The sequence below is a fragment of the Hemicordylus capensis genome, chromosome 4, assembly GCF_027244095.1.
Source record: "Hemicordylus capensis ecotype Gifberg chromosome 4, rHemCap1.1.pri, whole genome shotgun sequence".
In the NCBI taxonomy this organism is placed as follows: Eukaryota; Metazoa; Chordata; class Lepidosauria; order Squamata; family Cordylidae; genus Hemicordylus; species Hemicordylus capensis.
This window is the reverse complement of record NC_069660.1, coordinates 85,244,719-85,267,954: the sequence shown is the minus strand read 5'-3', so window position 1 is coordinate 85,267,954 and position 23,236 is coordinate 85,244,719. Positions and strand designations below refer to the sequence as shown.

At 42.7% G+C, this 23,236-nt stretch overlaps 1 protein-coding gene across 6 annotated transcripts in view; it reads right to left on the bottom strand.

Moving 5' to 3' along the window:
• Positions 1–23,236, bottom strand: part of ZSWIM5 (zinc finger SWIM-type containing 5) — a 212,413-nt gene that overhangs the window by 53,354 nt on the left and 135,823 nt on the right. For all 6 annotated transcript variants that reach the window (XM_053245476.1, XM_053245472.1, XM_053245473.1 and 3 more), the window contains one exon: positions 1,836–2,192. In XM_053245476.1, the coding sequence (XP_053101451.1) occupies positions 1,836–2,139 (304 nt within the window). In that variant the 5' untranslated portion in view covers positions 2,140–2,192. The remainder of the gene's footprint in view (positions 1–1,835; positions 2,193–23,236) is intronic.

Genomic DNA, 23,236 nt, shown 5'->3' with positions numbered 1-23,236 from the left:
GTTCCCTCCCTGGCTTCTCCAAGATAGGGCTGAGAGAGATTCCTGCCTGCAACCTTGGAGAAGTCGCTTCCAGTCTGTGAAGACAATACTGAGCTAGATAGACCAATGGTCTGACTCAGTATATGGCAGTTTTCCTATGTTCCTAAACCCCTACACAGGAACATATTCAGCCATCCGACTTGTAAATCTCAGTGGGTATGGCTCAGACTCACACCGTCTCAGCAACCTTTAAAACTTGAACTGGCAACCAAGTTCACAAGACCACACTATAAAGCTGGAACAATTTGAATAGTTCCTACATGCATTGTGGAAGAAGGAACTTTGAGACTAGCGATGGGCAACTACTTCAGATACAGGGGCTAGTTTTCCTCCTCTTTTCATTCTCTCGAGCTGACAAGTACATCTGTCATAATTTTTCTTTCACTCTGTCCACCTTCCAGTCACTGCATAAGCATATGATGCATCCAGGGGGATAGTGGAGTGGGGACGCGCAGGGATAGAGCACCAGTACCTCCTGGCTTCTTTGGCTGTTGGGGTGGGCATGGCCATGGGGGCTGTCCTGGAGAGCATCGGCACTGGATGCCTCAGTTTCCCAACACCAGAAGGACAAGAATGAGCAAAAAGGGGTGAGAGTGCCGTATGTTCAACCCTTCTATTCTCAACAGTGCACTATAGACCTCAACAGATTACCACACATCCTCTAGTGGGTATGTGTGGCCTTGAGGGTACTGGAAATGGGTTGAAAGGGTGGGTAACAGCCACAACTCATTGTGTGTGTGTGTGTGTGTGTGTGTGTGTGTGTGTGTGTGTGTGTGTGTGTGTTCTCCTGCAGGAAGAACTAAATAGTTGAGAGCAGCCAAGCCCTCTGGTCAGAGTGAGAGATATGAGCTTGAGAATGAATTGTGAAGGGGCTCAATGGAATTTTATGTTTTAGATAGTTATCTACTCATAGCTTCAGAATGGGGTGAGGCTATACATAATACAAATAAATAGTTACCCTGATTATTGTGTGGAACAAGCAGACAACAGAAGGTAAAACATAAAAGAGGTGTCAAGAGAACCATGTGGAAATCTGAAGAACTCACCTGCAGAAAATGAACGTTTCCTGATTGCAAAGCAGATCAATTATTTCCTGAGTGTGAAAGGGACAAAAACCTGACCATCCATCTCTCACATAACCCATATTGTCAGAATAAAGGTTTTGTTAGCCTTTTAGCACCTACCCTAACAAGTCAAAACATATTTTTAAAAACCAGCAACTATCATACCCTTTTTCCTAACTTCAGCAGGCTTGCACAGAAGTATAAGAATTATTTGTATATCATTCTCAGATACTTATTTTAAGATTAGTAATGCTCTTACTTTGCTTCTCTCCCTTCTACATGACTTTTCACCTTCAAAGTACTAGACAGGCATTAATGTATCCCCATATCACCATTATTACATCCCATCAATGAATCAAAGATATAGTGACGCTGGGAGTTTAGTTTGCAGGGCATGGAAATGCAAAAGTGATTTGACAGAACATAAAGTTAGCAATGAGCGGGAAGGAGCTCCATGATGTGTTCATGTTGCTGATTCAGTTTAATTCATGAATATCTATCTGCCTCAGTAGCCTCTTCCATCTGGGGACCATGAAGCACACAGTAAGCTGCCAGTTTGGCTCTAAAAACCAGTTCCTCCCTCACAATGAAGGTCAGGCCTGTTGACAGATATTTGAACTGGAGCATTAATAAGCAGACTATTTAAAACCCCAGCAATATTCTCCTACAACCAAGTGAGAGCTATTCAACAAGTGAGATTTATCAGAGGTGATTTTTACCATTTAGACTTACCATGAACTTGATTGATTTCAGAGTTGGAGGACAGGATTTCATCAGCCAGTTTTTGGGCTGTCGGGAGCACTTCAGTGTGATGGGCGGTGATTAAATACTGAACAAATTTTTGGAGCTGGTCCCTATTCATTTGAAAAAGGGTCTCTGAGATAGGAAGACAGAGTTTAACCTGATCAGGTTTGCGAATTCTGTACAGTGAGAGTGCTACAACATGAGCACAGTAAAAAATGTCCTTGTTCCCACAACCACATGTCACAGAAGTTATTTTGCACCGGTCGAAACTGATGGCCACTTTGTAGGTCATTTCTGGTTCTGTTGCAGTGGCTGGTTCTGTTACTGTGCCGCTCAGATGAAATCCTGGGAAGAGGAGAAGAAAAACAAAGAGAATGACATTAAAGTTTTGCAAAGGACTTTTGTCATACTAGACCACTACCCAGCTCAGACAGCCAGGAAGAAAGGATGTTACCTTCTTTGAAACTGTTGTATACAAAATCCAGGCTGTGGCCATTAACACTGGACCAGTTCACACCATAAAAAGAATCCCCACTTACCATTAAATCTCTGATCGCCAATCCTTGTGTGCTTCCATGAAGCACGTTATGTGCAAAACAAAAACCCTCCTGATCCCAGATCTGCACCACAACTGACCGACATTTAACTGGGATTGACCAAGGGTGATCAAATCTCAGTTCACTGATCTTGCTGAAATGTCAGTCAGTCATGGTGCAGATCTGGGATCAGGAGGTTTTTTGCTTTGCACATGACATGCCCTGTCAGAGCGTGCATGGCTTGGCAATCGAGGATTTAACAGTAAGCAAGGATCCTTTTGATAGTGTGAACCAGCCCTGTATTTCATTCTTTTAGGAACTAACACATTTTTTGAGCTTGAGCAAATTAATTATTCAGATTCTGCATGAAAGGTAGTTCTAACTTAGAGGGTTCCCATATTGAATGAACTGCAGATGTTCAGTTTGCTTTTGAATTCAAAACAGGTTCAGAATCTAGGGGCTGGGTTAGCACATAACGCACTCCATGTTCCTCTAAATCTCTTAAGGCATAACCAACCCTTGTGCAAGTTTGTTGATCTGATAGAAAGAAAAAGAAAGCTATTTTGTTAATCGTCCCTTGAATGGCTTAGGACAAGGATGAATCTTGCAGAGCCTCTCTCACACCCCTATAATCTCATTCACTTTGTTTTACTGATACTACCCAAATAAAATGAGCAGAGGCTGGTAGCAACCTGTGGATGACTTCTCCATCTGACAGCAGAGTGAGTTTAATATCATGTTGTAGCTTGTTCATTTTCTATGCCAGAAAATATGATTTAGTATATCTTGGCAAACACAAGCTTTTCAAAATCAGCTGAACATCAGTTACAACACATGACACCAAATCTGGTTTAAAAGGCCATTAATTGCCTTTGAATAAAATTTCAACAACATTTCCTGCTTCTCTATAAACATCAAACCATATTGCGTCATTTTAAGGAAGGAAAGAAGTGTGCAATGTCTCACTAAAAATTAGGATGCCAATCTAGAACAGAATGAGAATGTTGTGCCACAGAATATTATGATGGCCAGATATGTTAACTCCCATGATGTACAAATGCAAATTGAACTGCCCAACCCAAAGACACATCTAGAACGAAATTATGGAATTGGAAAGAACATTTGTCTTCTGAATCAGCTGGGTCAATTCCTACTGACCACAGTTACTCATGCTCTGCTAATCTCTACATTGTACGAGGGGTTGCCTTTGAAAACGGTCCGGAAACTGCAGCTGGTACAAAATAGGGCTACAAGATTATGAATTGGGACTGAATGTTTTGAGCATATTATGCCAGTGCTTCATCAGCTGCACTGGCTCCCAGTCCGTTTTCAGGCCCAATTCAAAGTTCTGGTTTTAACAGGCCCTTCTCTGGCTGCCCCTAACAAACAAGGTGAGGTGGGTGGCTATTAGGGAGAGGGCCTTTTCAGTGGTTGCACCCTGTTTATGGAACAGCCTCCCCAGTGAGGTTCGCCTGGTTTCATCACTTTGTTCTTTTAGACGCCAGGTAAAGACCTTTTTGTTCACCCAGGCCTTTTAAATTCTGATTTTCAGATCTGATTTGATTTTTAACTAATTCTAAAATGAGTTTTTAAACTGCTTTATATTGTATTTTGTATTTTCTTTTCACCCTTTTTGTCTGTTATGATTTAATGTATGTATTTTTGTTGTATGTTTTAATCCTGTGCTGTGAGCTGCCCAGAGAACAATTTGTTATGGGGTAGCTAACAAATAATATTTATTTATTAATTATTATTAATTATTATTATTGCTACACAGTCAAACAGGTGTTATTGACTGGTTTGTTTTATCCAGACATCGAGTCCTTCCCAACGACCTGGGATGGCTGAATTTTATTATAAATGTTGTTGCTGTTATTACAGATATCGTCGCAGAATATAGGCTGTTCTCAGTAAAGTTGCTTTTTGTAATTGGCCGATGGTGATTTCTGTGGCCCCTATGGTGTTGAGGTGCTCTTAAAGTTGTTTTGGAATTGCACCTAGGGCGCCAATTACCACTGGGATTATGTTGGTGTTGTTGTTGTTATTAACAAACCACTCTCTGAGGGATGGTACAGAGGCTCCTCTCTAATTTTTTGAAACCAAAATATCTGCGGCAGTTAAATTCCACAACAGCTCTCTCGTATCTGGCTCCACTTGTTCCTCTAAATAGTACAACAGTATTTCCACTGGATTAAGGTCTATATCGTGCAGAATCATCATAGAAATTGCAGGGATTATTTTCTTCCAAAATTGCTTAATATTAGGACAATCCCAGTAGATATATTGACAGGACCGATTAGGGTTTGCCCAAGCTGAACTGGGCAAAACGGTTCCATGCACATCCCTACAAGGAAGCATTCTTCACACACAACCTTTAGTCAGTATATCATAACACAGATATATCCTAAGCATTATTATTATTACTATTATTATTTAGATTCAGCATAGCCATTCAGAATCATAGTGTCCTAAGAGAAAAGGAGGTACTGAAGCAAAGTCAAGGAAATTGTAAGACAACGATCCCTAAATTAAGCTTACGGATGTTTAGTTAAAAGTGTCCTCAACCTCCTCCCCCAATAACTATTCTACACCACTATTCAGGGTTCCTATTCCCAGCACTAAAAGTTGTCATACTGATTATCTTGCATATCCCCAGTGGAAAAGGTATGTGGATTGCCTATCTAATATGGGGCATTTGATAATAAGGGGCATGCCTAGAAACCAGCCATCACTCTCTACAGCTAACTATTAAAGGAACACTGCTTCTTAGTAATGTTGCTGGCTGCCTAATTTTTACCATTGAAATCTTGGGTCTGCTTTGATCTAATCAAAGGTTTTTCAGTTGTTATATTGGTGTGTGTATGTATGTGTGCTTACCCCTGATTTACAATGTGGATGGAACAAATTATATGTAGATCTCAGTCAATATTGATCTGTACTAAAAAGCTACTGTGGGTACAACCTTAGGATTGTCTACCCCTTCTGTACATGCTCAAGTATTGTCTATACTCAAGCACAGGAACATTGTTTTTAATATCATGCAACATTTATTAGATTTTCCCCTTTCCCCCCAAAATTAGCTCTACTTGCCACTGAAAGCTGGGTCAAGGGGACAGTTCAAACAATGCGGCTGGCAGCACATGTGAGGAAGAAGGGGTGCATCAAGAGTGCACCCACTGGGACATCCTCCATGGACTTCTTGATGCCCTCCTTGCAAGTCCCTTGATTCTGTGGGGAAGGGCTGTTCATCTGAATTGCCCCATAACACACAAGTATCTTGAGCCCACGTTTCTCGGCATGCCCCATACTCCTTAATATGTGCTGCCAGCTGTATTATTTGAACTGACCCGAGTGATATTCAATATGCACTTTTGGAAAAATAGATATTCAATTCTCTTGTATGGAGAAAAACAGTGGGGATGGGCCACCATGTAATTCATTCCTGACTTTACTGGGAAGGCTAAAATCTGAGAGTCCATGTCCACAGGGGCGGATCAAGCCTTTTGGTGCCTGTAGGTGGCCAAGGATTTTCCGCCCCCACCGCAGCGAGGAGGGTAGGGGTGGTGAGGATGGAGCCCCCCTTTTTACTTCTAAATGCCGCTGCCAGTTAAGGCTGCACAGCAGCGGCTACCGGGAGCACCGGGAGACGAGAGGCAAGTCCCCCCTTCACATTAAAATGCCTCTACACGGAATAGGGCAACTGAGAGGGTTGTGGTGGTGAGGGAGGAATTTCCCCCATTTTACCTTAAGGAAGGCAGCTTCTGCTGCATGTAGGCATTGGAGCGAAGGAGAGCTCCTTCCAGATCCCATTCTCCCTCTCAAATGAGTGGCACGCCCCAAAGCAGCCCGTCCCAAAACGGGTGTTCTACTTTCTACATTCCACAAAATGGCATTCTACTTTGCACCAGCAGCTTATGAAGTGAGCAGACACTGCACTGGAAGCAGTTAATCAACAGTACAGATTCACACACTTAAGAGGAAGAAGACTGAGAGCAGTTGAGGGATGAAGTTGTGATCCAGAGAAATGGGGTGAAGGGTACACAAAAGAGAAGAAATTGGACATTCATCATTATCTGATGAGATCAAGGCAGTTCTCTAGAAGAGCTCTTCATACCAGTAGCCTCTCAAAGGAGCTAAACAAGTATGCTTTCAGTTCCCACACTCACACAGGAATGTTTGCTATGTAGAATGCAGGTTTTGGTTGTCCTGGTGAGGGAAGAAAAGATTCACAAATATTCCTAAGGATCGCTAGAAAACAAGGCACACTTCCTTCCAAAAAAAGGAGAGATAGGCTTTTAAGACAGGTGCATGCACAAAAAAGTAGTCCACACTGTACATATTTTGCTAATAATGAAAGCAGTAAGGTAAAAAATTAAGATGACTTGCCTAGAACTGCAAAATGATGGGACAAAAAGTCTTATAAGGAATCTGGATTCCTCATTCACAGCCTCAACTACAATGGCATTTTTCCTCACAGATGTTCATTTATTGCCTATATTGCGGGATACTTTCTAAGCATGTATTTCAAACACAAACTCACACCAGAGGAAACTGAAAGGGTTACAGATAGCAAGAAAAGTGGGGGGGAGAACTATTAAACTACATTAACTGCATAAATCCCTTGAGTGTTTGCCAGCCCTTACAAGGTTTCTGAGACAAATTCTACCAGAGGTTTTTAATCAACAACATCAAAACCATCTATATGCCACTATTCTCTTTAAACCAGTGCCAAAACCCACATACAGATCTGATTAAGCATTGAGGGGTTTCTTTCACTTTAAGAACTGGATTTTTAAAATTGGCCTTGTAAACAGACCATAAACTTGGATTGATCTCGAGGCCAGGAATATGCCCAATAAAGCATCCACCATCCAAAACTTGCCTGAAAAACATATCCACTTTCCTTGTATAATTAATTTTAAACAATATGTGAGACAACTCTCAGGGTATGTGCAATTATTTCTACAGAACAACAGGAGCTACTTCGTCCATTTTCTTCACAGTGACAAAGTGCTATGGGCCATGATGGCTCTATGTAATTGCTTCCATGACTCTGGAAAACTATTGTCTACAGCCTCATACTCCACCTTCCCTCTCTTGATATCATGTTGTATGACTCCATTTAAAGCACACAGGAACAAAGAGCAAAAGTATTAGCATTGTATGAAGAAAACTCTTCGCCCCAGGCTCCATTCTTCCTGTAAAGAAGCACAACTTATAAATCCCAAGGTGAAACTCAGAAGTGTTTATGTTTTACCACTTCTCTGGACTGGAAACATTGGCCAGCTGCTCTTTTTCATTGCCAGTATTTTCAGCTTGTATTTTTATAGTGGCATTTGCACTTAGGTTCTTTACTACCGTACTTGAAAAGAACTCTTCTGGCCAAATTAGTAGCTATACAACCATATAATCAGCACAATTCCCAACAGTTAAAGTGGCTAAAAAAGGATGGAACCTCTTACCCTGTTCTCTGATCAGTCGTCAGGGCTCTGAGAGATGTTAAAAAGGGATGGTACCTCAACTACTGTAACTTGGCCTAGGTCATGGTGCCTATTTGTAGATATTTTAACATTTCTCTTTGTTTTGAGAAACTAGGGTACCCCATAACACTTTAGCCTGACTTCAAAGTAGTATGGCCAATTGCAGGGAATCCTGCTGCATTCAACCAACAATGAAGTACTGCTGATTAAAGGAGATTCTTCCACCAGCTAACACTTACATATCCATTGAGCTTATACAAATGGGGTTGTACAGTTGTCATGGACGCCTGCTGGATAGTATCTGCACCATCAGCACTGACAATAGACGATCTTTCTCCTACTTGCCTAAAATCAATTATCTTCACATTTTGAATGTCCCTCTTGCTTTTTATTTATAGTTCTTTCCAAAGTGAGTAGTTCTCTGCTCCACTGGCACTCATGAAACCCCAATGAACTCAAAGAGTTCACCAAAGAGTTAAGAGTGCATGTGAGGCTGGGGCAAGAAGAAAGCTGATGCCATCACTCCTGAAAGTTGTAGTCTCTACAAGGGCAATGCTGGTGGATGCCACTTTAAGTTAAAAAAGGGAAGAGGAACAAGAACCCTCAAGTTGCATGTGCTCCATGAGATTTTTCTTCATGTTGTGGCTTCCAGGTTTCTTTTGGACACATGGCTGGTGGAGTTCCAGGCCTTATTCCTGAAAGACAACCTAGGAAGAGATAACCCTTGAAAGCAAGGGTCATCCTCTCATAGGAGAGCTATTTTAAACTCTGAACAATCTGGGTAAGATAAAAACATTAGATATAAAGCGAGGGCATTATAATATGAAATGTAAGAGCCAGTGGTTAGTGGTTAGAACGTTGGACTATACCCTCTATTGGCCTATTTATGATGAGATCAGGGGGAAAACACTGAAGATAGATAAACTTAAGGGGTCAGATATAGAACGTTTGACTTATCTTCTTTTGGATGCGATTCCGCATGTCAGCTGTCAAGCTGCTACTTTCGCTATGCTTTCTTTTAAACTCCCAAAGAAATCTGTATTTTCTAAAATGTAGCATTGGTTTTAGCTCAACTTAACTTATGTGACCTCTTGATATGTTGCATTTATTCTTTTATGTTATGACCTGTGGTCACAACAATTGACTTATTACTTCTTTACTAGAATGTTGGATTAGGACCAGGAAGATCTGAGTTCAAATCCCTATTCAGCCATGAAACTGACCGGTTGACTCTGGGCCAGTCACCTATCTCTCAGCCTAATCTACCTCTCAGGGTTGTTGCAAGGATACATATAACCATGTACACACTCTGGGGTCCGTGGAGGAAGAGTGGAATATAAATGTAAAAATACATATTACTTCCTGTTTGAGTTGGCACTCACTGTATTCTATTGTTTTGGGCTGTTTGCTCCAGTGATACATAATGCCTATGTTTCTGCAAACTGAACCTTCAGAAGACATTGCCAAAGACTGACATTATCCTCCTCAGTGACCTGCTAGGAGTCCAGGATTATCTAAACAGATACCAAGAAGAGGATTGATTCAAGAGTTGGCATTTCAAATATTGCAAGTAGAGCCATATTTGGTACTGCTGATTCTGAATGTTTACAGGATAAAGTAGAACCAGGAATGCCTAAAAATATCATATTTATAAATCTGAATCTGAATTATTTGAAAAACATGCTTCTGAGTCTACCCTGCCATTAGTCCCAGCCTGAGGTAGAGTTGAGAATGGTACACAGGAACAAAGGAAGCTGCCTTATACCGAGTCAGATCATTGGTCCATCTATCTTAGTATTGTTGACCCAGACTAGAAGCGGCTTTTCCAAGGTTGCAGGCAGGAGTCTCTCTCAGCCCTATCTTGCCAGGGAGGTTCAGGGAAAGTTAAGGCTAGAAATAGTGTTGGTGTTAAAGTAATACGAATATGTTCGCTTTCTGATCTTTCAATAAATGCATCCCATTTAAAACATGGTGGACAAACATGAGGGTTTCATCACAAGTCGTGGCAGAATAGTGGAATGTGAAATTTCTGTAAAGTATAAGAGGTTTGTGAGGGGAAAGTAGTTGACCAGAGACACAATCTTATCTGAGCCATGGTCAGATACAGTGTTCCCTCTAACAGGGATTCCCAGATGTTGTTGACTACAACTTCCATAATCTCCAAGCAAAGGCTATTGCAGCTGGAGATGCTGGGAGTTGTAGTCAACAACATCTGGGAATCCCTGTTAGAGGGAACACTGGTCAGAGACCCTTGTGAGGTCTGAGAGGTTTTGCAGTAGAACACTACTGACATGATTTAGAGGACCGAGGACTTTACAATGAGAGACAGAAGAGGTATACATTGGTGATGTATGAGAGAGATGTGCAGATGTTGCTGCTGGGCTGGGAAGATTTACCAGCCTTCCCAGCCCAATGATATTTATCACTTGTTCATAAAAAGGTTTCTGATGAATTGGAAAGGTGTATAAAGGTATATTCTGTATCTTTTGAAAGGGTATGTGCTGACTTATGATTGGCAGAGGGTGAGAGATGAACCACCTCAGATCACTAATTTGTGTGGAACTGAAAGAGATTTACAGTAAGATGAGCATAGCTGAGTGTCAGAATTATGCACTACATAAAGAAAGGGTATGTGCACTTTTCAGACTAACTTCAGAACAAAGTTGTAGGGAGTTCTGCTGGTTACCAAAGGAAGAAAATGGAGCCTTCACTGAATTAGATTGCTGTCTGAACTGCGTTTTAACACACTGATAGAAAGGAGGGAATATTAAGCTTATAAGAAGTAGCCCAGATTTGCTTTTGGGACCACTCTGGGGCTGTCTGAACTGCATTTTAACACACTGATAGAAAGGAGGGAATATTAAGCTTATAAGAAGTAGCCCAGATTTGCTTTTGGGACCACTCTGGGGCTTACAAAGCATTCCCTAATAGCCTCGGTTGTGCTTCAAGGGGGTTCTGCTTTGCTTTGGTTGCTCTAAGCTTTACTTTAGACGAGGGATTCTCAGCGTTGGATCACTGGATGCTATTGGACTTCAACTCCCATAATCCCCAACCAAAGGTCACTAGGGCTAAAGATTATGGGAGTGGAAGTCCAATAACATCTGGGGACCCAACACTGAGAATCCCTGCTTTAGACCACCCCACCAGCATTTCTCAAACTACTTCCAAGGACCAACAGGGGCCATGAGAAAAGCCTCTATACTTCCTCTTCACTCGCCACCACGAAAAAGCAAGCAGAACCTGCTTGGCTTTCAAAATGATTCTTCAATGGCTTAATCATCAGAAAAGACTACAAATACCAGGAGCACCCGTGCCATTCCTGGGACTCCATGGGAAGGGGGGGGGAGTCATTTTAAAAATTAAGGCATGGAAGGCAGTTGCTTGCGCCCTCATAGCGGGGAGTGAAGAGGAAATAGAGACTTTTCTTCTGGCCCACATCAGTTCCAGTAAGTAGTCTGAAACAAAGCTCTGAGGGGCTGAAAAGTTTGGCCTGTCTGCTTTGCCCACTTTGCCCCCCACCCCAGTTGACAGCATTTGACTTCAAGCCAAAGTGGGTTGATGCAAGTGGGACAGATCCCTCACGTAACTTCTTCTGCCCTCCTGCGCTCATACTGTTGTGCAAAAGGACAAAAAGCTTGGAGAGCTCCCCACACTCCGAGCACTTGGTAAGATCGGAAAGATGTTGCGGAGGGTCACCAACATGTTTCTGATTGTATTAAATGCTTCCGGAGCACAGGAAGGACCCTTAGTCCTCTTGTACAACTGTGCTAGGGCAGGGGAAGTTATACGAGGGGTGCTGCTGCATGCCCACAAACTGACTTACACATGTGCACTGTTAGGATGTCAACCACTATTCCTATAAGGCTTTATCAATGTCAATAACAATGTCAATGTCAGCACAGTAGACAATGCTAACTCTTTAATTCTGCTTATAAACACAATGGCTCAGTTCAGATAATCCTCCGGGGTCTGAGAAATTAGGAATGTGCTCCATGCTCACAGAATCCATTTCATTGTTCTCTCCGACACACTTCCGTTTCCAGGTTGCTGTAACCATAGTTTGCCATGATATCTGAATCCAGCAATTATGATTACAGCCAAGCTCCAGACCACAGTTTGGAGGTTAGTTTGTCTGATAATTTGCTGACTACAGCAAACTATGATTACAGCAACCTGGAAATGGAGCAGTAGGAAGGAATTTGTGCAGATGAGAGGAGGGACAAGGTTGCAAGTCTGCAACACATTTCCAGTTCTCCATGATCACTCAAACTGAGTCTGAATGTTGCTCTTGATCTGTGTTATACATTTCAGGAAAATCTGTAAGGGAGGCCCAGGAGCCAACTGAGCAGCTGTTCAATTTTTATCATTTGCTTCCTGGCAGCATAAAACCAGCCAAAAGCCACACTGAATTTAGCCAAAAGTTACTATCTTTGTCCAGTTTTTATGACAGCTGAAAATGGTTTAGGATGACACAACTCACAGCCTACATTTTTTCCTGCAAAATAAGTCATAAATATATCTGGAGTTTGCCAAGTTTATCTAGGCTTTAGACTTTAAATCAAGTGTCAGTTTAATTTCTGGCTGTCACTGCAACACATCTATTCAAGATGAACTAGTAACCATATGCAAAATATTTATCAAAAGTGTAGCTAGAGATTAAACACTGCTCTGGGGAAAAAAGTTAGTCTGAGCAGTCATTTTTAAAGGATATTTACAATAACATTTGTGATACTGCTGGTTGGCCAGCTATCCTTACCTTAGGCTAACCTACCAGTAACCAACCTCCTACATAAAAACAGGAGCACCATTTTTGAGAAAGTTACTGCCCTGGTCAGACTTCCCATCAGCAAAGTTAGACTGCATACAAAGAAAACTTCGTCCCTGGTGTATCTCTGTTAGCCTTCCCTATATATATTAGGGCTGTACATGTCATAAAAATTGGGATTCCACTTCAGAATTGACTCAGGGGAAACTGGGCAGCTCGTGCGGGGCAGCTCAAAAGCTCAGGAATGCCTGGGGGATGTAGTTCCTCCCAGAGGAAGGCTCCTCCCCTCCTATGGGAGAAACTCTGGGAGGAACTACATCCCTCAAGCATACCTGCACTTTCCAGCCACCCTGCATGCATGCTCAGCTCTCCTGCATCTAGGGGAGGTAACAGCTAGATGAAGTTAGACTAATTGAAATTAATTGGACTTAAGTTAATCATGACTAATTTGTTTCATTGATTAGAATGGTCCTTAGCCATGACTAACTAGTCTGATTATTGCTCACTATCGCTTAGCCTAATGTATCTCACAGGGCTGTTGTAAAACTTAGTATGATAGAATGGAAATGTAATCACCAGTGGCAAATGAAGTGGCTAGATGCAAATTTACTTCATCTGAATAACATTTTGAATGCTGTTTTTGATGAAGAGTTCACATTGCTTTCATTGTCTTCCCTCTGTTGTCTTTCCTCGCTTTGCGGGGAGTGGGGGGACAACTGGTATCTTGCTTATGTTACTCCTTAAAGCACTCTGTATATTGATGGTGCCATATAAATAACAAATAGGTGACCTTGGACTTAATTCTGAGTGGTGCTCAGGACTTGGTGCAAGATGTCAGTGTTGTAGAACCATTAAGGAATAGTGACCATAGTGCAGTCAAATTTAGCATATATGCAGGCAGACTTGGACTTCAGAAGAGGAAACTTCTCTAAAATGAGGAGTTTGGTGAGAAGCAAGCTGAAAGGGAAAATCAGGAGGGTCATTTTCCTCGAGAATGCATGGAGTTTATTTAAAACTGCTATAGCAGAAGCTCACTTGGAATGTCTACCAAAAAGTATGAAAGGTACCACTAAGTCCAGGAGAATGCCAGCATGGCTAAAAAGTACAGTCAACCAAGCTATAAAAATGAAGATTTCCTTCATAAAATTGAAATCCTGCCCAAATGAAGAGAACAGAAAGGAACACAAACTCTGGCAAATGCAAGGCGACAATAAGGGAGGTGAAAAGAAAGTTTGAGGATCATTTGAGGATCATCCCCTGCTAACTGGGCAAAGAGGCACCTTTTACCGTGGTGATTCTCTTTATTTAGCAGGGGGAGAGTAACTGGCCCTATCCACCCCCAGCACAGTACCTCCAGTGACTGTTGCTGGTGTCTATCTTGTGTTTTTTTTTTAGAATGTGAGCCCTTTGGGGACAGGGATCCATCTTATTTATTTATTATTTCTCTGTGTAAACTGCCCTGAGCCATTTTTGGAAGGGCGGTATAGAAATCGAATTAATTAATTAATTAATTAATTAATTAATTAATTAATTAATAATAAATGTTTAGAAACAACTGATGTCAGCAAAAACATTCAGATATTTATTTTAAAAAGCAATGAGCATGTGGAGTACACAGTTAACAATCAATGGCGAGACACTTGGACAGGTTAGCATTAGAAGAGGTATTTTCCAAGGGGACTCACTATCCCCTCTGTTGTTTGTAATTGCCATGACCCCACTTTCACAAATACTAAACAAAACAGGCCTCGGATACCAAACATCTAAAACATCAAGTAAAATAAACCATCTGCTGTACATGGACGATCTGAAGTTGTATGGAAAGTCCCAGTCAGAAATCGAATCACTGCTAAACACTGTCCGTATATTCAGTAGCGATATAGCAATGGAGTTTGGACTAGACATGTGTGCTGCATTAATAATGAACAGAGGAAAAATAACAAAAACAGAAGGAATAGAACTGCCCAATGGAAGCAAGATCAAGAACCTGGAAGAGAAAGAACCTTACAAATACTTGGGCATTCTCCAGGCTGATAACATTGCACACACTGAAGTTAAAAGAAAAATCGGAAGTGAATACATCAGGAGAGTTAAAAAAATTCTCAAATCCAAACTCAATGGCGGGAACACCATACAAGCCATAAACACCTGGGCTATACCTGTTATCAGATACTCTGCAGGAATAATAGACTGGACCCAGGCAGAGCTAGAGACGCTGGATCGTAAGACCAGGAAAATCATGACCATCAATCATGCTCTGCACCCCCACAGTTATGTAGATAGGCTATACCTCCCTCGCAGCTCAGGTGGAAGAGGAATGCTGCAAGTCCATCAAACAGTAGAGGAGGAGAAAAGAGGCCTTGAAGATTATATCAAGGACAGTGAAGAAGATGCACTTAAAATGGTCAATAATGAGAAACTATTCAACACCAATGAAACAAAGCAGGCCTCCAAGAAAGAACAAGTCAAGAACCGAGCAGAAAAATGGAAAAATAAGCCACTGCATGGTCAATATTTGCACAATATAAGTGGAAAATCAGACATCACCAAGACCTGGCAATGGCTTAAGAATGGTTACTTGAAGAAAGAAACAGAAGGTTTAATACTGGCTGCACAAGAACAGGCACTAAGAACAAGTGCAATAAGAGCAAAAGTTGAAAAATCAACCACAAACAGCAAGTGCCGCCTTTGTAAAGAAGCAGGTGAAACAGTGGACCACCTCATCAGCTGTTGTAAAAAGATCGCACAGACTGACTACAAACAAAGGCATGATAAGGTAGCAGGGATGATACACTGGAACATCTGCAAAAATTACAAGCTACCTGTAGCCAAAAATTGGTGGGACCATAAAATTGAGAAAGTTGAAGAAAATGAAGATGTAAAAATATTATGGGACTTCCGACTACAAACAGACAAACATCTGCCACACAATACACCAGATATAACTGTAGTCGAGAAGAAAGAAAAACAAGTTAAAATAATCAACATAGCAATACCAGGGGATAGCAGAATAGAAGAAAAAGAAATAGAAAAAAAATCACCAAATACAAAGATCTACAAACTGAAATTGAAAGGCTGTGGCAGAAAAAGACCAAAATAATCCCAGTGGTCATTGGCGCCCTGGGTGCAGTTCTAAAAGACCTTGAAGAGCACCTCAACACCATAGGGGCCACAGAAATCACCATCAGCCAATTACAAAAAGCAGCTTTACTGGGAACAGCCTATATTCTGCGACGATATCTATAACAATTGACAATAAAATTCAGCCATCCCAGGTCCTTGGGAAGGACTCGATGTCTGGATAAAACAAACCAGTCAATAACACCTGTCTGACTGTGTAAGCAAGAAATAATAATAATAATAATAATAATAATAATAATAATAATAATAATAATAATTATTATTATTATTATTATTATTATTATTATTATTTAGCTAAAAGCATCTAGGGTAATAATAAAAATTTCTTTAAATACATCAGCAGGAAACTTGCTAGGGAGGCAGTTGGACCATTAGATGACGAGGGTGTGAAAGGGATTATTAAGGACGATATGGAGATTGCAGAGAAGTTGAATGAGTTCTTTGCATCTGTCTTAACTGCAGAGGATACTGAGCGTGTACCCCCCCTTAACTGAACTTCTCAGGGACAGAGGCTGAAGAATTGAGTCAAATTGAGGTGATGAAAGAGGATGCTCAAAACTGTCTGGAAAAGTTAAAAATTAACAAATGACCAGGGACAGAAGGCATCCACCTGAGAGTTCTTGAACTCAAATGTGAAATTGCTGATCTCCTAGCAAAAATATGTAACTTATCCTTACAATCAGGCTCAGTACCAGAGGACTGGAAAGCAGCCAGTAATTTTCAAAAAGTGATCCAGGGGGTATTCAGGAAATTACAGGTTGGTTAGTTTAATGTCTGTTCCAGGTAAACGATAGGAGTGTGCACAGTTCGGTCTGGGCACAATAGAAAAGACCGCCGGACCGGTCCAGAGGCGGGGGACTGTTACTTTAAGTGGGGGTGGGTGGGTGGTAGTACTTACCCCCCCCCCGCCGCTCTTCCCCCTCCGGCGCTGGTCTTTTGAAAAATCTTCTTAGGGCGGCAGAGTTCCTCCCTGCCGCCCCTACCCCCGTCGTTGTTTGTAAAGGCTTAAGAGAGACGAGTGCTAGCGGCGCGCATGCGCCCTCCTCAGTGCACGCGCTCGTCTCTGACGCTGACGTGCGCACGCCGTGACATATGTGGCGCGCGCGCGGCAGTGTCAGAGACGAGCGCGCGTGCTGAGGAGGGCGCATGCGTGTTGCTAGCGCTCGTCTCTTTTAAGCCTTTACAAACAACGACGGGGGCAGGGGCGGCAGGGAGGAACTCTGCCGCCCCAAGTAGATTTTTCAAAAGACCAGCGCCGGAGGGAGAAGAGCGGCAGGGGTAAGTACTACCACCACCACCCCGCTTAAAGTAACAGTCCCCCCTGTGCCGGACTGGGGGGGGCACTGGACCATGCACACCCCTAGTAAACAATAGAAAGCATACTTAAGGACAAAATTGTTAAGGGTACAGAAGAACAGGCCTTGCTGAAGGAGAATCAGCGTGGCTTCTGCAAAGTCATTTTGCCTCACCAACCTTCTGGAGCTCTTAGATAGTGCCAGCATGCATGTCAGTAAAGGAGATCTAGTTGACATAGTATACGTGGACTTCCAAAAAGCTTTTGACAAAATTCCTCATCAAAGACTCTTGAGAAAACCTGGCCATCATGGGATAAGGGGTCAGGTTCATGTGCGGACTGGTAATGGATTGAAAGACAGCAAAGAGAGGGTAGAAAGCAATGGACAGTTTTCACAATGGAAGTAAATAAGAAGTGGGGTCCCCCAGGGATCTCTACTGGGACCAGTGCTTTTTAATTTATTCATAAATGATCCAAAAGTTGGGGTAAGCAGCAAGGTGGCCAAATTTGCAGATGACACTAAACTATTTAGGGTAGCGAAATCTAAAACATGACTGTGAGGAGCTCCAAAAGGATCCCTCTAAACTGGATGAGAAGGCAACAAAATAGCAACTGTGGTTCAGTGTATGTGAATGTAAATAAATGCACATTGGGGCAAACCCCGCCCCCACAACTTCACATCTGGTGGGCCACTGTGTGAAACCGGATACTGGTCTAGATAGGCCCTAGGCCTAGTTCAGCAAGGTTGTTCTCACGTTACGAATACAAATACTTATATAATAATGTTTTTCAACAAAAGCTCCCAAAGCGGTTTACATTGATGATTTGATTGATTAAGTGCCGTCAAGTCAGTGTTGACTCTTAGCGACCACATAGATAGATTCTCTCCAGGATGATCTGTCTTCAACTTGGCCTTTAAGGTCTCTCAGTGGTGCATTCCTTGCTGTCGTAATCACATAGATATAAATAAATAAATAAAATGGCTCCTTGTCCCCAAAGGGCTCACAATCTTAAAAAGAAACATAAGAGAGACACCTGCAACTAGGGATGTGCCCGGATCATTCTGGCACCTTTTTGAAGTGCATGGGGCAAGGGGGGCCTTTAAAAGGAGGCAGGCAGGACCTACCTGCCCCTCCTGTGAGCCTCCCCCACCCCACCCCACCCCATCGCGGTGCTGTTCTTCCGAAAGCTCCTCTGTGAAAGCAGCCGCCTGTGCTGCTGGCTCCTTTAAAGTGCCCCGCCGCAGCCATAGAATGCTGCTCCCAGCAGCCCTCACGCGGCTTCAGCACACAAATGCCATTGACGCATGTGCTGACGAGATGGATAGGGCCAGTTGCTCTCCCGCTGCTGAATAAAGAGAATCACTACTTTTAAAAGGTGCCTCTTTGCTCAGTTAGCAGGGGTTGTTCTCAGTGAACCCCCAACTTGCTCCTGCTTTATTGCCTATGATGAATCAATACAGAGAAGAAAATAGGATACAAACTGGCTAGCAACTGATGGACCTCTTTCAGAAGCAGTGCACGGTCTTTTCTTTTGACGGCCAGGGTTAACTTGGTGGGGCGAGGGTAGTGTTACACTATTTGTTAGGCTTTACTTCATTTAAACTGTCTTAATATACATTTATAAATGTGTATATACACCAGTACTGACTCCTCTAGTGGTTCAAATAAATAAATAAGAAACACACACAAACGGATGCAAAACAGATTATTTGGGGGGAAAGAGAACTGTGGCTTAACGTTCTCTCTCTAACTCTCTTCCTGTCTCATTCATGCCTCCCAATCTATTCAATGTAGCTAAGACACCTGGATCCTTATCTATACCTTTATCTTCTGTTTGTAGCATTCATTTTACTCTAACCACCTGAATGTTTGATTTGCTGCCAACACACTGATGTTGCCTGGATTCAGAAGTTCTGGGGGGTGGGGTGGGGGGAATCCAAGTTCATTGTGATTAAGGGTTTTCTATGTTTCAAATAAACATCACCCAAGAAAACAGCCTAAACTTCTTTCAATGCTTGCCAATATAACAAATGTTTGCTACAGGGCTTCATATAAAGTTGTAACAATGGTGAAACACACACACACCCCAAATTTCCCACTTGGAGGTAGGAACTTCAAAGAATGTTTGAGCGGGGATGGGGGAGATAATATGTGGAAGAAGAGTACCTCCTAACACTCCTTCCTCCACTCTCCTTGAAGATTGGGAGGTTTGAAAACTGTTTCTTTAAGTTTTTTACAGGCCCATCCCAACAAATATTCCATGAAGTTATCTCAGGGATGAAGTTATCTCAGGGCTGGTTTTATATGATCAGCAGGCTCAAGCATTAAAGTTTTCCCAAGACTTCAGTACTTCAGGTGGCATTTGAATGCTCCTCCACTTTAACATCAAAACAAAATTACCTTCATACACCGGTGTGATTTAAGAGGCAGTCACACCTCCCCTATATTTCAGTCTTAGTGGCCAGGTCATCAACGAAAGCGCTAGTGAGATGTAAATAAATTGTACCCAGAACAGCAATTGTGGAGTTCATAAAGCTCTGGAGAAGCAACATATCTCTGCTAGGTTTGCAGTCTAGTATACTACTCAATAACTAGACACTCTTTAACAATTGTGATGTTCTGTTACGTTGTGCTAGCAATGACTTACTCTTGGACATACACAAGATTGCACTGTATGAGTCCGGAACACAAGTGCCTGACTTAGCAGAACTAGTTAGTAAAACTGTGAAAGCACACTATTAGTTGAACGTTAGCTATTGACTTCTAGAAGCCAAACTTTAGGTGGCAATAAAGATGATGCTTACATGCAGTAGCAGCTTTACTAGGATCATGTTGAGGACACACCTAAGGAATAAAAGGTCAAGCAACTTCACTGATTTTCCTTAATTCCTATTTTAAGAATGAGAGCAGGCTGTTGAGAAGGCCAGGGATGCTGCTATTTTATAATCTGTCTCTCCGAAAAACAGGAGCCACGCTTTTCTCCTAGAAGCAGCACGCTGGGTTCTGGGTTCTGAACAACTGACTTAATTCTGAAGTGCACCAACATAACTCGGAGGTCGTGTAAGAAGTGGCTTGTACAAATTGATGGTGTGGCCACGTTTGGAGTACTACATACTGTTCTGGTCACTGTATCTCAAAAAGGACATTATAGAACTGGAAAAGGTGCAGAAGAGAGCAGCCAAGATGATCAGGGATCTAGAGCATCTTTCCTCATGAGACAAGATCTACAGCGTTTTCCATTCCCCCATCCACCAAACTGGAACTTTTGAGCCAAGTGTCAGACAATACTATCATAGTATGCTGCAGTCCTATAGCTTGAATTAATTATTTTAAAAGGTCTCCATTGTTTAAAGAAGTATCATTCTCTCACTCCTCTACACCAGAAAAATAGCAGAAGTCGTGCAGCCAGGTAGGTAGGAGACTCTTCCAGTCTCCCAGGAGCCAAGTCAACCACTTAACTTCCTTCCTGGCCAAGAACTGAGCTGACGAAACCATGTGTACAGAGTCCTCTCCTTAGCAGGATTCAGCTGGCCTGGTACTGATCTCCTCTTCCACCCACTGCCATGTGGTCTTGGACAGGAAGAAAAACTAGCCTAGAAAGCAGGGAAGCCTTATCCAAAAAGACAGTAAAGTCATTCACACGGCCAACAGGGCTGGGGCTGGGTAGAAGGCACGAGTCCACCTGCCTTCCCCCTACATGATCGGAGGCTGAGCAGAGCTCCACTAGCTGAATGCCCAAATGGTGCAGCAAGTGGCGGGGAGGGGAGGAAACTGGGCTGCCAGAAATCCCACAATGTATGGCACAAGCAGCATGGTGCTTTGGGGAAGTTCCTGCTGTCAGGCTGCTCCTTTCCCCCAGATCTACAGAAAGGATGTCTGCTGGCAACCTGAGCACCCACACAACTTGGGCGTGAGGTGAGCAGAAACTGAGCACGGCAGCAATAGACAAAGAAGCAGTTACTTGTTGCATTCATAATCAGCATCCTGTTGCTCTTGAACCACACCTATTACTCCAGAGCATTGCTGCCAGAGCAATCCAGGACCTGTTCCCCGGGACTGTCCAACCAGGACTTTCCATCCTTTCAACAACTCCAAACTCCCTGAGTGCTGTTGAGTTTCCTAGGACATTTGATTGATCTAAGGAGGGACAAAGGGAGAGGAAGTAAGTGGCCATAGCTCTTGCCCCAGCTGTACCACCTGGAGAAAGGTCAGATGGCTACAGCTTTCACCTGCATGGGGAGAATCGCAAGGTAGGCCACTTCACCTGTTTAGCAGAGCCTGATTCCCTGGCTGAGAAGTCTGGGCTATGGGGCCAGCTGCTGGAGCTGAACAGAGAGAACATGTAAAAAAAGAGAGCCATCAGCAAGTGCTGAGCTGCTTCTTGGTGCACATGCTGGTGGTAGACACTGAGAATGACAAGCGGCTGCACAAAGTAGTCATCGATAAGCTTCCTGAGAAGAGGATGGAGGAGAAGTCTGATGGTCAGGAGTCACAAGAGGATGCTCTGAAGAAATGGAAAATACAATGGATGGCGAGGAAAAGAATCACACTGTCCATTGGAATTCATCTCTGTCAAATGAAGAAGGATCCCAACAACTATGGGTTTAGCCTCCACAGTGGCAAGACCCAGGCAGGCCAGTACGTCCATGCTGTAGATCCAGACTCGCCAACTGAATCTTCAGGACTGCAGCCTTGAGACTGCATCATTGAGGTGAATGGGGTGTACATGGAAAGCATGCAGCATTCTGATGTCATTTCAGCCATAAGATCTAGTGGAGATGAAACCAAACTGTTGGTGGTGGATATCTTAACAGATACATTTTTCATGAAGTGCAGTAACACTTCTGAGGCATACTTGACAGATTCCTTGCCCAAACCAACTGCCAAAGATGAAATGGATAAAATGAACAAAGGCGAGTAGTCAGAACCTGTCTCTGAAAGTTCTACAAGCCCTGTGCCAGTGTCTGCTTCTTCCATTTTGAATGAACTTCACGATGAGGTTCAATTTGAATGAACCTCACAATGAGAACCTTACAGCTCGCAGGAGAAGGAGGAAAACACAACTCTATGAGCCCTTTCCCATGACCAGTGAGAAAGGGCAGGAGGGTTGTCAGGGAGGAAGCCTCAAAAAGCTTATATCCCCGCAGACAAGCAGATCCTTCCCTCTGGTTTGCCCCGCATCACCCTGCTCCCCCTGGAGCTCCAATAATGCACTGCACAAGTGCATTATGCGGGTCCCCCTCCCCTCTCCTCTCTTCCCTGGAGCCCCGCAGTCGGCCAGCCATGGTGCTTGCTCTCCTAACCTCATTTTAGAGGGAGGCTCTGTAGGTGGGTTTGCTGCTGTGGTGCCACCAGGATTGGGACCAATCCCAGTGGTACACACATGCATGAAAAGCCAGACTGGGCTTCCTTAGCCCGGTTTTGCATGTGCATATGAATAGCTTCTACGTCTGACCCAGTTCTTGACTTGGACATCCTGCTGGCAGTGGCCAAGGAATATGCTTATCAGACATGTACCAGCAAAAAGGCATCACAGATAGACAAAGATAGACATAGATAGGTGCAAGAAAAATGAACTCTTCAACAAACTCCAAAGTAGCCTGTCCAGCGGCAACACCTGAAAATCTGGTCAGAGCTTCCTCAGCATTCTCCTCAACCTCCAGTTTTTCCCTGGAGGGATTATGTCTACCCCCTTCCCCGATTCTGGCCAATGACTAAATAATAAAGTAATAAATAATAAATAATAAATAAATAATAAATAATAAAGATAATAAATAAACAAATAAACAAACAAACAAACAAATAAATAAATAAATAATAATAAAGAATAAAGTAATCTAATCTAATCCACCCCGTTCCCCTCTCTCAACCTGGGAATGGAAGATTTTGTTTTGTTCAATGGAATCAGAAGGAAAACAAACGGCATGATGATGATTACTCCTGCACACTTCTGGAGAAGCAATTCCACTTTCAAAGAATGCCAAGACATGCTTATACATGGTCTATAAATAGCTTAGTACAGTGTCTTCATTGCAAGACCCGGCAGCCAGTGGCAACTCCCATCGACCTCAAGTGCAGCTCCCTGACTAATTGTTTATTAGGCTTGTACAACGCTTTGGCTGAAGCAGAATACTTTACACAGCTTCCCAGGCACCACAAGGAGGCTATTGT